We start from the raw sequence: 16,936 nt of genomic DNA on the forward strand, positions 1-16,936 counted from the left end.
GTTACCAAAAGTCTGAGCTGACTAAATATGCTTCCGGATCATTCCGCGCCTTTTAACGGGACTTTAAACCTGGAACCTGTCTGTGTGTTATTTATTTTTATTTTGTATAGAAATATATATGTATTTATTATTTGTTATGTTAGTTTGGTGTGTTGTCATCTGTGTTGTATGAGAAGTCTCCAGAGGGATGTGTGCACTTTTAACATATGTATAACCTTTCAGGGCTGCTTGTTGTTTTTGTTGTTATTATTATTATTATTATTAGTTGACTGATGTTGTTGGTGTGTGTTTTCTTACCTTCCGGGGCTGGAAATCATATTTCACACAATGCTGAAAGCCTTTTCCTTTCGACTTCAACGATGTCACGATGAGACAGTTCCCCACAAAGTGAGCAGAGTAACCGATTCCTTTGCTGGTGCGGAAACTGCAGGTGGAATCAGACAGAGTTACATTAGTGTCAGTGTGTTATCAATTCAAGAAATATGTGTTTTTAAAATAACAATTTATGTCAAAAAAGTGATGGCTCGAAAATAAAAATTTAATATAGGTACTCCTAAATAAACATGTTTCAAATGTACTATGTATTTTCGACTTATGTGTGTCGTTTATTTATTTTTTCTTATTTAAGTTTTTATTTTTGTTATTTACAATGTGTTGTTGTGTTCTTTTTTGTTCAGTGAAACGGAAAAATTGAAGAAATAAAAAGTAAAAAATAATTAAATTAAATTAAAATAAACGTGAGCTTCTGTGTGACTAAATGACATGTTCATCACTAGGTTGTATTAGTTTTGAGTCAAAATAAATGAATAAAAGTACAGCAACGTTTGTCCAATGAATTTCATTTCAACCGTATCCGGTCAGACCAGCTGTATTGTAAATAAGATATTATTTGTGTTTCCACAACAACTGCAAAAGGTAAAATTAATAATACTCTTTAAAGAATCACATATCACACTATTCAAGCAAACACCAGTCAAAAAAAGTGTTTCAAATATATTCTTGGCAGCACCAGATCACAGGTTTAAACCCCTTCCCTCCAGTTCCCTCCTTTTCCCTCCTTTCCCCCCAAAACAGTGTATCTCTTCCCACACCGTTAACCTCCACGTAAAAAACACGGTTCTTACAGCTCAGCTTCTTCACGAAAAAAAACCAACAACACACATTCCGCTCCTAAAATAGGCGCCCGGAAGGATCACACACATAGCGGAGCCAGCGAGCAGATATAAATCCCTCTCAAGTGAATCCCCGGTGCATGTTGGAAGAGAACATGGTGTGTTATCGCGGCCTTCACGCCGCCGTGAGACAGGCGGCTGGAGAAGGAGTTGCATCTGGAGGAGGATGATAAGAGGAGAGGGGAGGGGGGGGCACCCTCGCTCTCTCGCTCCACACTCGCCATGACAACTTGACAAACGGTTACTAAGGCAATAGGATTACATCCCGACACTCTCCGTGATCAGAGCTAGTCTGGCATAAACAGATGCCTCTCTTCCTTCCTGTCGACGGGCAGCTCCACCAATTCTTTAGCGGAAACCTTTCTGCTCATAATTCATTAACGTTGGCCTGTGGGCGGGGGGGGGGGGGGGGGTGGAGGGGGAGGACCAGCAGCGGAGTGAAGGAGTTCAATTAAACAAAAAGGTCAAAGCTAATGAAGCTTCATTGCGGCTAACGGCTCGCACTCACAACACTGACGTCGAGGCCCGGCGAGGTCCAGAGTCGCAGCGCCTTGACATTTAAAAGTTATGTGCTAATTCATGAGCTGTTTATCTATTAACTTGCATTCTGTGTCATTCCGTCTAATGAGTTCAATCGATATTCACGTGTCAGTTAAGGAACTCTTGCGCATGTTGACGATAATGCTGATAATTTTGTTCTGAAAGAAGCAGCGGAAGAAGTTTTGAAAAGGAGATTTGTTCAGAAATATTGAATCTTCTACGAGGTGCTGTCCGCCATGTGATCAGGCCCACAGATGTTCGGTTAATAGAAAGGTAGCGCTGAAACAATTCGTCGTTAAAGTGATTTACCACACATATAATACATAAAAATGCCACACATTATCTGAATAGGGCTTTTAGATGTGAGGATTTGTTACTTTTCTTAGTTGTATAGCATTGCACATTTTACATTTGAGAAGCTAAACTATTAATAGTTTCCAAGATTAAATAATTGATGGATGAAACTATCCCAACTGGATCTTTTGACCTTCGCCTTGCCTCCACCATCAGGCTTTCAATTCATGACACATCATGCCCCTAAAATATGTTGTGCTCATTTGTACTCCGAAAAGAAACACGTCTGTTGACCACGGCAACCCTCTTAAACATCCTAACAAGCGTCACAACCGTAACTTTGGTTACTTGGACAGAAGTATTAAATCACCGAACATGTCCAGTGTTGAAACCGCTTATGTGGGAGATTATTCGGCCTGAGAAAAAGTCTGCAGCTTTTCTCTCGCACCGTGACCAAGTACAGCGGACTCCCCTTAAACCTGTGCTATTCATATTGCCTTCACTTAAGTTTATTCTTACTTTAACCAGAATGTTTTTTGACTTGTACTTAATTCAGCTGTGTGCTTTTCCTTGCCTGGATCGATAGCGATGGCAAGAGAAGCAGTTTGTTGGCTCAACGAGAGGCAAACTTCTTACATAACATGTAGAATTCTTCAAAATGCTGCCGTGAGTACCGTCGGTAGTAAAGCTGGGACTTATTTTGTTCCTCTATTCAAGTGCTGACAATGGAGTCTACAAAGAAGCCCTTCATCTGTGATCCTGAGGGACTGGCACAAAGACCTGATGTTTTTGATTCTTCTGTAACTGCGTTGGCAAAAACATCAACACGTATCGCGGGGTCAACAAAACAGGCGGTGAGATGAAAGACGTTTGGCCTATAGAAGTACTTGTATGGAACTAAAGTGGTAAAGAGTGGATTTCTTAAGATGGTGTCAGTCTTCAGGATTTTATTTTCATGACATAATAGTCCATATGAACTGTGTTCTACTTACCAGTACAGGTACGGTTTGTCTTTATCCACATTGATGTTGTTGAGGGGATCCTGTCTGAACCAAGTGTTGATCGTGAATCCGTTCTGGTAAGGCCATTTGGCAATAGGTGGCAAAGCTATGGCCTGGGGGGGGGGGGGGGGATAACAAACACATGACATCAGCTCTTGCCGATGTTTAAAGCAATCAATAACCCACTCAGATAGTCATGACTTCACATTTCACCCTTCAACTTCTTGCACTGGTGAAGCAAAGAGTTAATTAATATTTGCTGACTGACTGCAACAAATAATGCTATGAAAGCTCTCTTTAGCAATGTGGGTGTGTAAAGGAATACATTTGGCATATTGTTTTTAAACTGAAGCTCGGGTGTCTGGTAATATGTATCAGTGTAGTCTCACCGCTGCACTGCGTCCTGGAAAGTTGAAGAAGGTATCCGGGCCATGTCTCTGAGGCATCTGGTTCAACACTGACAAGAGTTTGATAGCATGTCTCGGCTGGAGGAGCGAGGAGAGAGGAGAGAGAGGAGAGAGGGGAGAGAGGAGAGAGAGGAGAGAGGGGAGAGAGGAGAGAGGAGATAGGAGAGAAGAGAGAGGAGAGAAAATAGAGGAGAGAGGAGAGAGAGGAGAGAGGAGAGAGAGAGAGAGAAAGAGAGAGGAGAGAAGAGAGAGAGAGGAGAGAAAGAGAGAGGAGAGAGAGAGAGAGGAGGGAGAGGAGGAGGAGAGAGGAGAGAGAGGAGAAAAGATAGAGAGAGAGAATGAGAGGAGGAGGAGAGAGAGAAGAGAGAGGAGGTAGGAGAGAGGAGAGAGAGAGAGAAGAGAGGAGAAAAGATAGAAGATAAGAGAGAATAGAGAGGAGAGAGGAGAGAGAATAGAGAGGAGGTAGGAGAGAGAAGAGAGAGGAGAAAAGATAGAAGATAAGAGAGAATAGAGAGGAGGGAGGAGAGAGGAGAGAATAGAAGAGAGAATAGAGAGGATGGAGGAGAGAAGAGAGAATAGAGAGGAGGGAGGAGAGAATAGAGAATAGAGAGGAGGGAGGAGAGAGGAGAGAATAGAGAGGAGGGAGAGGGAGGAGAGAGTAAATTAGTTGTGCCATCTGTGGCGATTATCAGGGGAAACTATCACGGGGAGATTCTGCGTGACATCACAACTCTAGCACAACCCCGCTGGATCAATAACTCTTCAATCACCTCCGCCCCTCCCCGGATAACATCTCATCAATACCATGGCAACCCTAAATCGATCTGTCTCCAGAGATAGATGCTGGGGGGGGGGGGTCACCTGGCCCGCTGCCGTTGAGATTGCAGTGAGACGAGTGGGGAAAGAGGAGCGATGTGGATGGGGGGGGGGGGTACAGAGAGAGAGCTGAAGGGATGGATGATGGTCTCGCCATGGTCCACTGATCAGTGACCAGGGGTTGTTGATTGTGGTTGTCCCGGAGTCTGAGTCGAGGGGAGATTGACGAGAAGGGGCCGAGGGTGTTATCGACTTCGCGAGTGGACGCCGGCAGCTGCGGAGGGCGTCGCACAGCCGGCGCACCGCAAACCCAACAAGTGAGCAGATTTACAGAACCCTCCCGAGCGGCCACAGTTTGGTTTAAAAACATCAACGAGAGCCGTGACTGGCCAAGCAGCAAACTGCAGGGAGCCGTTGGGACGACAACAATAAATAGCAGCGTTAGTGGAGTGGGTAGGGAGCGCTCCAGATGATCAAAGGGTAGTTGAAGTAAAACTGGCATTGTAGGTGTATGAAAATAAGCACAAATAAGCACCTGCAAGGCCTATTTAATGTTTTTATGAACAATTTGGGCATAATTATAAAATGAACTGTGTAACGTTGGTTATTTTCATGGATAAAAGCTTGAAGCATGTGTAGGAGGAGTGGATGAGTTTTAAGTAAATGAGAAAACAGGTGAATTAAATATGTCTGCACTCGGTCCACACACTGTAAACACAAGCAAAGGAAATGCCTCTTTGGCTGGACACAATCAGAGACGCCTCTGGGCCAGCTGTGCAAAGAGACAAGGAGATGCTCTGGAATCTCCATTCACCAGGTAAAAGTCTATCAGAGGGAATAAAGAGAGACAATTAACTCCTGAGCAATGCATGTCCTCCTCTAGAGCTGATCGGGTGGTAGTAATAAAACATGGTGGTTATATAGAGAGTGAATATATGGCAGGATGTTGCTTATGAAATGAGAAACTCACCTGGAGAAAAACAATACTGCATTTGCAGTGTTTCACCTTCACCACTAATTAGCCTTCTGCTGTTTTTTTGTTATTATTATGGTTCTATTACTCTCATAAAAATAGCCCACTCAAACCTGTGTTCCATTAATAATGTTGATTACGAGAGGGGGAAGAAAACCTAAACGGGTGCTAAATTGCCCAAATCAATCCAAAAATACACACATCCATCCTATAATAGTGTCTATTAGCACAAGCATCCCATTAAGTGACACCCACACTCATGGCAAACAAACAAGCTCTAGTATCAAATGAATGTAGCTTCCCCAAACTATTAATTGTAATACTGGCATATCAGCCAACGTGAAAAGTGTTTTTTGCAACAAGAAATCTCTTTTGCTAAAATAAATAAAAAATGAAATAAAATAAACAGATACAAAAATATATATATATATATATATATATTGTTTCTCATTTCTGAAGCAACATCCTGCCATATATTCCCTCTATATATAACCACCATGTTTTATTACTACCAGAGGAGTAATGTTAGGAGTTAATTGTCTCTCTATATTCCCTCTTATAATATATATATATATATATATATATATATATTTTTATTTTTATATATGCATAATAATGATTATATATATCATAATATATTTAGAGAATATTTATATATATATATATATATTAAAATAATTCTTCCAGAAAGAATCTGCATTGAAATGTGGCTTTTATTTTGACTATAACAGTTGGAAATGGAGTACGGTCACATGCAGTCTATAAATACATATAATATAATGATGTTCTTTCCACTGTTGTGCTCAGCTTATTTGTCGCCCAGCAGCTGATGGATGAGTCTTCATTTTTTACTGTGTTAATACCAACAACAAACTGAAAAGCGCACACAATCTAAAAAGTCTTCCTCGTGTTCCACCAACTCACCCAGATGCCGTTGTCTCCCCTCAGCATACTGAAGAGTAGCTTCAGCTCCTTCACTGTGATGCTGTAACTTGCCATGACTCCCAGCATGTCCACCAGGAGGTCTGAGGAAACACAGACAGAGGCCGATAGAGCGAGAGAGCACGGCGTGTTTGAGACTCGTCCCTCGACCGTCACCTCTCTGATCAAATAAGGTGAGGTCATTAATATCTGCAGTGAGAATGCAATCGTGTTCCAAGCACTCAGAGCCCCGCCTCCACTGAAAAGATAATGCACGTAACCTTGAATCTGGAGCAGAGTTGCTGTGCACAGCATTACTAAATACCCTGAATGTGCACATCCCGGAGTAAATTATTGTTGCATTTTTATATATTGATTTGAATACATCGGGAACTGCTATAGCTAAACAAAGCTAATACCAGCAACAGTGACACGCTTGAATAGCCTACTGTTTACGAGATGAATGTTAATGAATGTTAATGTATCAGTAAACACCCAGATATTCATATTTCTGAATCACACATATACTATGATGAGGGTCTTGGACCCATATTGTTTGTAATGTCCAGGACGGGAACAAAGCATTTACATGACATCAAGGCCACCGTAGGTTCTGTTGATCTAAATATACAAGCTAGTGATTAGCTTAGCTTAGGAAAAGGACTGTCAGCAAGAGAAAATGCAAAATACAAAATGTGTTTTGGCTACCCAGTGACTGTTTCCCACCTGCTTCTGGTCTTAATGGGAAGCTAAGATAATCTAAGATAATCATATTTATGAGACAGGCATTAAGAGTTGTATCTCTCTCCTCATCTAACGCTCGCCAAGAAAGCAAATAAGTATATTTCCGGAAACAAAAAATTCCTTTTAATTTGTTCCTCATTAGTAAAAAGGACAAGTGAATGTCATCAGGGTAGGAAATGTACATATTTTTTAAGGGGCCATTTTTGCCCCCACTGACTGAAATTCAGGGTCATTTAAAAAGAAATTGGGGGCACTTTTTGAAACTTGTGAAATAACATTTAAACTCTGTTCAAAAATAATAAATATACTTATTTAGGCGTACAGTATATGAGCAATTGTCATACAAATGACCACAATAAGACTATTAGGCAGAAGTCTACAGATTCAAAGTGTTTTCTTAGATTGTTTTAACAACAAAAAAACAGGAAACATAGATCAGACAATCGTATTCAATTGTATTCTCATTTCTTTGAGGTTATTTATTCTTACATTTAAAAAAAAAGAAACAATTATAACTTATTGCTTTGTTTTTTTATAATTAAAAATGTTATTTATTGATTACCTATAAATAGTACAGGCAATACAAATAGGATACACCGAACAAAGAACAAAAACAAAACTATCTCAATTATTAGAGGAAATTATGGGGGCATTTGTTGCCCCTCTCCTCGTGATACCAGGGGGGAAATTATATTTCTTAGGGGCAGTTTTGCCTATTGCCCCTGTGTATTTCCGACGCTGAATGTCAAACATTTTTACAAGAACAAGTTTTCAAGAGTGTTTCCGCTGAACATTCAGGCAGATAATTAAAAAGTACATTGTGTTTAAAAAAAGGCATTTGTCTAGTCAAAATGACCTAACTGCCTCATGGACTTTCACTTTACACAGCCACAACAGATCAGTGTGACGTGGCCGCAGCGCAGTCCCCTCCGAGCGAGACGATCTGCTTACAGAGGCTCTTCTTTCCCATTGGGCCTGCTCGATATGAATAGAGTCTTCCCACAGTATTTCATTAGCCAGAGCCCGGCGATAGGGAATAAAGCACCAGGCGAGCTCACCGAGGTGCTTGGTGTGAGAGGAAAACCCAATACACAATGTCCTAGATTCAAAACCCCTAAGCTCTGTTTTTTTGGTACGATCAATGCATGTAGGGCATTTTAAATAGCTTTTAAAACAGTGTTAGGATGGTTTAGCAGGGGAGTCTGTGAGAATTGCCACTTAGTTGGCTTAAGCGGCATTATGCTCTGCTGTGAGCGGTAATAAGTCACAGAAGTTATAACGCTGTGTATCCTGTCGCGGCTTGAAGGACAAAGAGGACACTGGGGAGGAGGGAAGGAGAGGACACACCCTCCAAGGCATCATTAAAGAGAAGTCAAGGTCAATACGATCGTGTCACGAGACAGCTGTGTGTGTGGTGTTTTGTATTAAAAAGCCTTCCGTTGAAATGGCAGCACACACGGAAAGACACTGGGGTCATTACTCTGCTTCTGCAGCAGCAGCTGTTTTTTGTTTATGCATGTCTTACTGCACAGCAGACACACACTCACACATTAAATAGTTCTGTTACGAGATAATCATTTCTCCTACCAGAAAGCGCTTCAACCTTCAGCTTCTGCCTCAAGACATGCTTTGTGTTTTCATCTTCTGGCTCACTTGATGATGACGACAACATCGCTGTAGTAAAAAGGTGATCCAAGTTTTACTTCGGATTTAATCATTTGTTAAAATGCTGCACAGTATTATATTGTAAGGCTAGAGAATGTACATTTTACTGAACATTAATATATATATATATATATATTATATATTATATATATACTGTATATATATATATATATTATATATGATATATATATATATATATAAAAATCAGCAAATATGTTTGAGTTTGTCTTGACACATTAATTGACCGGGCATTAATAATAATAATAATAATAATAATAATAATAATAATAATAATCCATTTAATTTATATCATGCTTTTTAAGATACTCAAAGACACTTTACAGTTTACATTTCATACACAGCTACGGGGAGCAATGCAGGGTTAAGTGTCTTGCTCAAGGACACATCGACTAGGGCGGTGATGAAACTGCCAACCCCCTGAGTGAACGACAGACCCGCAAACCACTGACCCACAGTCTCCCTCATGCACGTCTTCATCCTTTATCAATATTTAGGGTAAATTGTCTCCGACGTTAAGATTTTGTTGTGTTGTCTTTTCACCTTTTGTCCAAATGAATGAAAAGGAAAGTGACAAAGTGGAAATGTAATAACTTCCTGTGTGGGTTCGCGTTCACATCTTCCCTTCAACACACGACCCCCTCCATGTATTTGTCTTCACGTCGCCTCACCTGCGATCATGTCGTCCACAGTGCTCATCTTGAGCAGCACCTGCTGTATGAGGCCGACTTCGGTGCTGGTCTGCAGGTTGCGCACGCTCTTGCGGAGGATGGCGGTGAACATGCTCCAGATCTCGGCCTGGCACGTCACCTCGCAGTGGGACAGCAGCTCCACCATGCAGCCGATGCTCTCCGCCTCCTGGATGATGAAGTTCATCTCCAGGTCAAACTCGCCACCCACCAGCTGGAGGAGGGAGAGGGAGGAGGAGGGAGATGATGGAGGAGGAGGAAGATGAAGAAGAAGAAGAAGAAGGCAAGAAGGGGAGGAGGGAAATGGGTTTGGGAGGCAGGAGCGGGCAGGGAACCATGTGTTAAGAAAGGTGGACAGTGGAGGTGTCAGGGTAGAGGGGAGAACAAAGAAGGGGTGATGAATCGAGCGGGAGGAGAGAGAGAGAGAACAAAAAGAGAATGATTTCGTGAAGCGTTTAACCTTTTGTCTGTCGGAGAGGTAAGCCGAGCGTCTGATGGATGCTGATTATGGTTAGTGGAGTATTTTTTTCTGCCGGGGGCCGCACATATTGCAACAAATAAATGGCCTTCATCGGACCCGACACACATGTACACACACACACACACACAGACCAAATCACCTCTACTCTTTCTTTGATGCGAGGAACACAACATGCTCCTCTGCGAACTGAAATCACTCTCATGCATAAAATTGGCCCCTGCTACCGCCTCACATCCGCACATAGCCGTGCGAGCAAACACGGACACTGACTAATACACATTTCATTTTCTGTCTTCTCAGATAGCATTAGTCAGAAAAAAATCATACTTTTTAAATCAAGTGCAAATGTCCCGTTTTTGATGGCTGTTGCTCTGCAATTACGTATGAAAGTACGGCCATCGGATCACTACAGGCCTCACAAATACACACGCGCTCCTCCACCATGAACACAAGCATCCCCACGCAGGCCATCCTCAGCACACTACACTATCCGGGAGGTTGTAGCCATGGCAACCGCCAAGCTAAGAGACCACCGTGGGGGGTTATTAAATCTGATGGAACAGAAAACATGCAATGGGTTATGAGCAGACGAAAGATTAGGAGCGGAAATAGAAGAGGCCGAATCGGACCGCGGTCTTCACGCTGGCAGTGAGGATGAAAGTAATGGATCACATTACAGTCGGTATCACGCCGAGATGGAAAGGAGAGAGTCGTCCCCCGCTGAGGAGAACAAGAGTGTTGTTGCTGCCAGGGAAATTACAACTGAAGCGTAACTGTTTTAAACTAGAACGGGCACTCGGTAGAGCGCATACCTTCGCATATTACAATATTGGGCATTGAATTATGAACATGTTGGCATTAGTTGCATGCCAATTGGATACAAATTGACCGCGCTATGGTAAAAATAAGATTTTTACCTTTTCATGACCTTGACCTTTGACCCGTTCGATCCCAAAATCTAATCAAATGGTCCCCGGATAATAACCAATCATCCCACCAAATTTCATGCGATTCGGTTTAATACTTTTTGAGTTATGCAAATAACACGCACGCACGCATACAAATACACGGCGATCAAAACATTACCTTCCGCATTTTCATTCTAATTAATTAATTCTGCGTGTGACTAAATAACTTTTAAACACCAACAAATCTCTCAACTAGAACTGGGATTTTATTACATGTTTGCCTTCTCTCCCACATCTTGATGAGATGATGACATGTTATTTTTCTTCTTCCTAACATAAGAGTGGAACCCATTACTGGCTTGAACATCTAAAGCTGATCCATCTCCATGACAACAGGGCAAACTCCATCCGCCGACAATGAACGTTGAATGTGGTTGAAAGCTCTGGAAAAAAGTAAGAAGTTGAGAATACCTTCAAATTAATCCCACAGTTTTATTTGTGATATTGCCTTTATTAGCAACATGATGATATAAGTATATCATTTATATCATGATTTCATTTCAGGCCTTTCAGAAATGTTAAGACTATGAAACTTTAGGAAGAAAAAAAATAATTCATTTTTTATATTTAATCAGAATATGTATGAAATGAATATTAAAATAATGAAATATATCATTAAATACACTACAACCTAATTAGTTTGGTATTGGCCAGAAGTTTATGGTCGCTAACGTATATATAAATGTAGAAAACTTAAGCTAAATAGTAACATTTCTTAATTTATAAATATTTTCAACCTGTGCTATTGTTACAGAATCTCCAGGTCTGAAAAGTGAAACCAAGGGAAGTGCCTTAAACCTGCATTCTCTATAATATACATTGATTTTATGCAAGTTCATGAGAAAAGGAATCTCTCACTTGATGCATGTCTCAGTAAATATTGTAAACAGTCAGTTTATGGTCTTAATGCTAGTTTCAAGTCTTCTTCAATCCAGAATGATGGTAATTTAGTAAATGATGGTTCTATATAGACCATAACGCAGGGTGTGCTTTAGGGCGGGGCTACCCTGTGATTGACAGGTCCCTCCCAAGGTGTTGTACGATCAACATTCCCCCGTTCACCCGTTCACCGTGGGTTTTCAGTCCATGAAAGTCAATCGTAAGATGTTTAACTGTATTTAGCTCCACCCTCTCAGGTCACCTTTGCAACAAAAAAAACAGGGTGGCAGCAGGCAGAATAATGAATTCTAGTCACCAAAACCTTAGCCCACAAAACAATGGGGGGCGTCACTGGCCTATGGTTTGATGTGACTTAAGCAACATTAGGCTGGACGTGTGTCTGTGATCTTGCTATAAATAAACTGACCCCCCCCCCCCCCCCCCAGCCCTGATGCATGCTGGAGGACCTTGCAAAAGAACAAAGACAATTGAGGGCACATGATGGTGTCTTTGAAAAGGTCATATACAATATAGCATTGATGTAAAGAATGTTACGTTAGCTGCAGCGATCATTAGCGACCCGTTGGCATATCGACAGCCTTGGTCTCACACTCAGAGTTTAAGGGTTTGAGGCATGCGGGTCGTCGTTCTTTACGGCCTCGAGTGACCTTGTGATTCATCAGGGTTTAAAAGTCGGGATTCGTATTAAAGTATACAACCTCCATATTCTTCTCCCAGCTCCTCAACCCTTTACTCTTTCGGGACAGACATTCGGTCCCTCTCTCTCTCTCTCTCTCTCTCTCTCTCTCTCCATCTCTCTCTCCCTGAAGTGAATTGATCCAGTGCGCTATGCGAAACACACTAGCACCGATTAGAGAGAGGACCTTTGAACAAGGCATGAAATAGAAGGGGGGGTAGGAATGAATGAATGCCGCATCGAATTTCCCCCTCTCCTCTGAGGTTCCCAATTAAAGAGCACGCTGGGGACGACCGCGTCCTATCCCACATCTATATCACCTGCCAGTCCGAAGGTGCTCGATGTATACCACGCAGAGGAAGCTTCAAGGAAAGAGAGCGAGGACATGGAGAAACTAGAATTGGCACTCGGCAGAGCGCATACCTTCGCATATCACAAGATTGGGCATTGAATTATGAACATGTTGGCATTAGTTGCATGCCAATTGGATATAAATGTACCGCGCTATGGTAAAAAGAAGATTTTGACCTTTCCATGACCTTGACCTTTGACCCGATTGATCCCAAAATCTAATCAAATGGTTCCCGGATAATAAGCAATCATCCCACCAAATGTCATGCGATTCAAGAAGATTTTTACCTTTTCATGACCTTGACCTTGACCTTTGACCCGATCGATCCCAAAATCTAATCAAATGGTCCCCGGATAATAACCAATCATCCCACCAAATTTCATGCAATTCGGTTTAAAACTTTTTTTTGTTATGCGAATAACACGCATACAAATAAATAAATAAATAAATAAATACATGGCGATCAAAACATAACCTTCCGCATTTTCAATGCGAAGGTAACTAGCAGATACGCAGAGACACGTACACGACCTCCACAGCACGGGCATAATCTCTCTTTGATCACACGTCCCTCCTCGTGCTCAGAACATCACAGCGAGCGAGAGGGGTGATGCAAACGACGGCAACTTTTCGGGTCTCATGACCAACAATACAGAGGAAAAGAGGAGGGCAAGTGTAAAGAAAACACGGGGGGGGGGGGGGGGCAGATAATTATTATCTCTTCTGCAACAGAAAGAATATCTGGATAAGGCCTGTGTGGCCGAGAGGAGCCTCGTGGTCCAAGAACACCGGGAGAGGGGGAGGAAAGGACAGGCGGACGGATAGAGCTGTAAAAAGGGGAAAAATGTGTCAATATGAAAAAAACGCTCCATCAAATATATGTTTCCCGTTTTAAGTGGCTGCCATCAAAATGATGGAGCATTTCCGCGCCCGTTATTGGCTCGAGTGGGGCTTTTAATTGATGTATAAATAAACATGCTGACTAGATGGCAGCAAGGTTGATCACGAGCAGCTTGAGCACACTCGAGCGCACTCGAGCGGCATCATCATCGCCGCTCTGCACGCCGGACAAAAGATCACTAATTACTTTTATGAGGGAACATGCTCGTTTTGCATAAACACTCCGCAACCTCCGATCTCTCTCTCCCTTTCGCCCGACCCCGTGTGTCCGCAACGTCGGTTCCCATCCCTCCTCCCCGGTCTTTGCAGCGGCGGCGGCGGCGTACTGAGAAAGTTCTCTCACACAAAAGGGGGGGAACGAGAAATCACATCAATGAGCACGCACAAGAGGCCTTTTCTACCCCGACACGTACCCCGGTGCTTAAAGGACACACACACACACACACTTAATACAGGGCCCCGCATTATGCCACCCGCCTTAGGATAAAGGGGCTTGGCAGTGCCTCCTCCTCCTCCTCCTCCTCCTCCTCTGAGGCAATGTGAGCGCTGACCTCACTGCCGGCTTGGCGAGGGGTTGCAGAACATTTGTTTTGGCAGCGCTGTGACAATGATTGCTCCCCGAGCGCCGCTCGTGTCTCGCGGTGTAGCGGGCCGCTGTCGATCCGTGACCGGCCCGTGATTCAGTTGCATTACGGTGCGTTCAGGCTCTTATCAGTGAAAGTGAGTATTGGGGCGAAGGTAAATTAAAACGCTATCGCGATGTGTTCGCGTGTAATTTCGGGGGGAAAAAATGTGGTGTTGGGGAGGGGGTGTGTACACGACAACAGCATAGATAATAGAGATGAATTATGACCTGTTTATCTTCCTCACGCTAGCTCTAGGCAGCTTATAATACATCATTAAACTGACTAATGAAAAGATTTGTTTTAATCAGGCATTCCGTTCACATCCCCATTATCTTTAACCGCTCGTCCAATTTAGGGTCGCAGGGGCACCGGAGCCGATCCCGGCTGACATTGGGCGAAGGCAGGGTTCCCCGGAGAACCCGGAGAGAACACTGCCACGGGGATAACGTATAGTTCAAGATTCAAGTTTTTTTATTTGCCATTTGTGCCCATAGACCAACAGTCCAGACACATTGGGGATCTAGTGCAGGGCTCCGAGTCAACAGTTTAGAAATGACGCTATAATAAGAAATGAAGAAAAAAGAAAAAATATAAAACTAGAACGGGCACTCGGTAGAGAGCATACCTTCACCGCAGACACTTTTTTGGTACCTTTTCATGACCTTGACATTGACCTTTGACCTGATCGATCCCAAAATCTAATCAAATGGTCCCCGGATAATAACCAATCATCCCACCAAATGTCATGCGATTCGGTTTAATACTTTTTGAGTTATGCGAATAACACACAAACACACACACACACATACAAACTAGAACGGGCACTCGGTAGAGTGCATACCTTCGCTGCAGCCACATTTTGGCATTAGTTTCATGCCAATTGGATAAAAATTTACCGCGCTATGGTAAAAAGAAGATGTTGACCTTTTCATGACCTTGACCTTGACTTTTAACCCGATCGATCCCAAAATCGAATGAAATGGTCCCCGGATAATAACCAATCATCCCACCAAATTTCATGCGATTCGGTTTAATACTTTTTGAGTTATGCAAATAACACACAAACACACACACACACACATACAAATAAATACACAGCGATCAAAACATAACCTTCCGCAGAATGCGAAGGTAACAACACACTATACAGAAGGTGGTGGTAATATGTACAAGAACAAGAAAGGTGCTAATGTACAGTTTGCGATACAGTTTTTAATTAATTTAATTTTGGGGGGCTCAAACTCGGGGCCCCTCTTGCTGTGGGGTGCCACTACACCAGCGTGACCATCAAACATATAATCTTTTATTTTGAAATGAAAATTAACTAGACTCAAGACTGTGTAATACTGACCAGAATCTTCCCCTTTGTGTTGAGACCAGACAGAAGGCGGCATGTCTTGCTTCAGAGCCTCGAGTGTGTTCACGGTTGTCCTTGAAACATGTTCAGTAACAGTCTGAAATGTAAGAATATCTTCCCCTGGATTTATAACTGATGGCTAAATGACGTATTTTGTCCAATTGTGGGTATTCTAAAAAAATATATTCTATTTCCTGGTTTGTGTAAAGTATCAGTTGTGTACTTGTAACCTTTCCTCGCTGTGATTTCCAATTCTGACCGGCTTTGTGGAGCTGCTCATTCAGAGCCTGGAGGACGCTGGCACCCGGCTCAGCATCCCCTCTGGCTGTGTTAGTTAGAGGATGGTGGGGGGGGGGGGGGATTTGAAGAGGTGGGGGGGGTTCAGTGCCAGGACCGTCTTCACACCACAAAGAGCTTATATGAGCGGGCACCTCGACCTGCCAAAAGCAGCTCTCTAAGAGGTTGGTGAAACAAACACTCGCTCTGTTAATCTGACTGTTTCTCACCAGCCCCGCTGCTCAGAAACAGTCCTCCGGCGCCCCGAGGGTAAGAGGCCCGTTTCACTGAGACATTCTGACGTGGCACAGGAGGAAAAGGCGCAGGCGGCAACCAAAAAAAAAAACACAAAATGAAAAAGAACGATGGCTGAATTCCATTGAGCCGCTCCAGTGCCAGGGTCCCGGTGTTGTACACGCTGGCTCAATGTCATCACTCACTGGGGCCCTCGAGTAGACACCTGCGTCAAGTCAAAATGGCCGCTGTTGGCATCCCAAAAAGTATTGATGACGTAACAACAAAATAGGTCATTTGTTTGTTAAAAAAAGAGCGTGTGTTTTATAATCTGCCACCTAAACTGTAGCTTAATACAGGGTTCTTACACATTTTGACCAGTGGATTTCCATGACTTTAAACCAAATTTCCATGACCAAACTGAAATCTCGGTATAAGCATGAAAAATGTAGAAAATGTTGCGTATTGAGAGCGTACGCCGGCTTATATTTTGAGCGTCTTTCTTGAAAAAAACATATTAATTATTTTAAACTCGGCGTCAATGAACATTTTTTTAGTTTTTTCCATGACTTTTCTAGGCCTGGAAATGACCATTTTAAAATGCCATGACTTTTCCAGGTTTTCCATGACCGTACGAACCCTGTTAATAGAACTTAATATGGCAAACTGTTGCCTATTTACACATCTAGCGGTTACAAAGCGACATGATTGATCATTTGGAGTCATATTTGTCTCTGCTGACCCCTGATGGAAATATCGGTCTCTTTATCTGTTAAATGCTCCGCTATGTTCACCAGATAGTCGCTGACTTTGACCGACTGCCCATTGGGGCTGCAGTCTATAGTGGGTTTAAAATGCTTATTCGCTGATCTGCATGTTACAACCGAAAAACAACATCTTTATAAGGAAATGGTTCTTTAAAGAAA

At 42.6% G+C, this 16,936-nt stretch overlaps 1 protein-coding gene across 10 annotated transcripts in view; it reads right to left on the reverse strand.

Moving 5' to 3' along the window:
• nbeaa (neurobeachin a) overlaps window positions 1-16,936 on the reverse strand; it is a 105,266-nt gene that overhangs the window by 60,984 nt on the left and 27,346 nt on the right. For all 10 annotated transcript variants that reach the window (XM_056407947.1, XM_056407952.1, XM_056407961.1 and 7 more), the window contains exons 2-6: window positions 9,223-9,454; window positions 6,128-6,228; window positions 3,397-3,492; window positions 2,999-3,120; window positions 298-424 (exon numbers count right to left, since the gene is read on the reverse strand). In XM_056407947.1, coding sequence (XP_056263922.1) covers window positions 298-424; window positions 2,999-3,120; window positions 3,397-3,492; window positions 6,128-6,228; window positions 9,223-9,454 — 678 coding nt within the window. The remainder of the gene's footprint in view (window positions 1-297; window positions 425-2,998; window positions 3,121-3,396; window positions 3,493-6,127; window positions 6,229-9,222; window positions 9,455-16,936) is intronic.

The sequence above is a fragment of the Pseudoliparis swirei genome, chromosome 3 (genome assembly GCF_029220125.1).
Source record: "Pseudoliparis swirei isolate HS2019 ecotype Mariana Trench chromosome 3, NWPU_hadal_v1, whole genome shotgun sequence".
In the NCBI taxonomy this organism is placed as follows: Eukaryota; Metazoa; Chordata; class Actinopteri; order Perciformes; family Liparidae; genus Pseudoliparis; species Pseudoliparis swirei.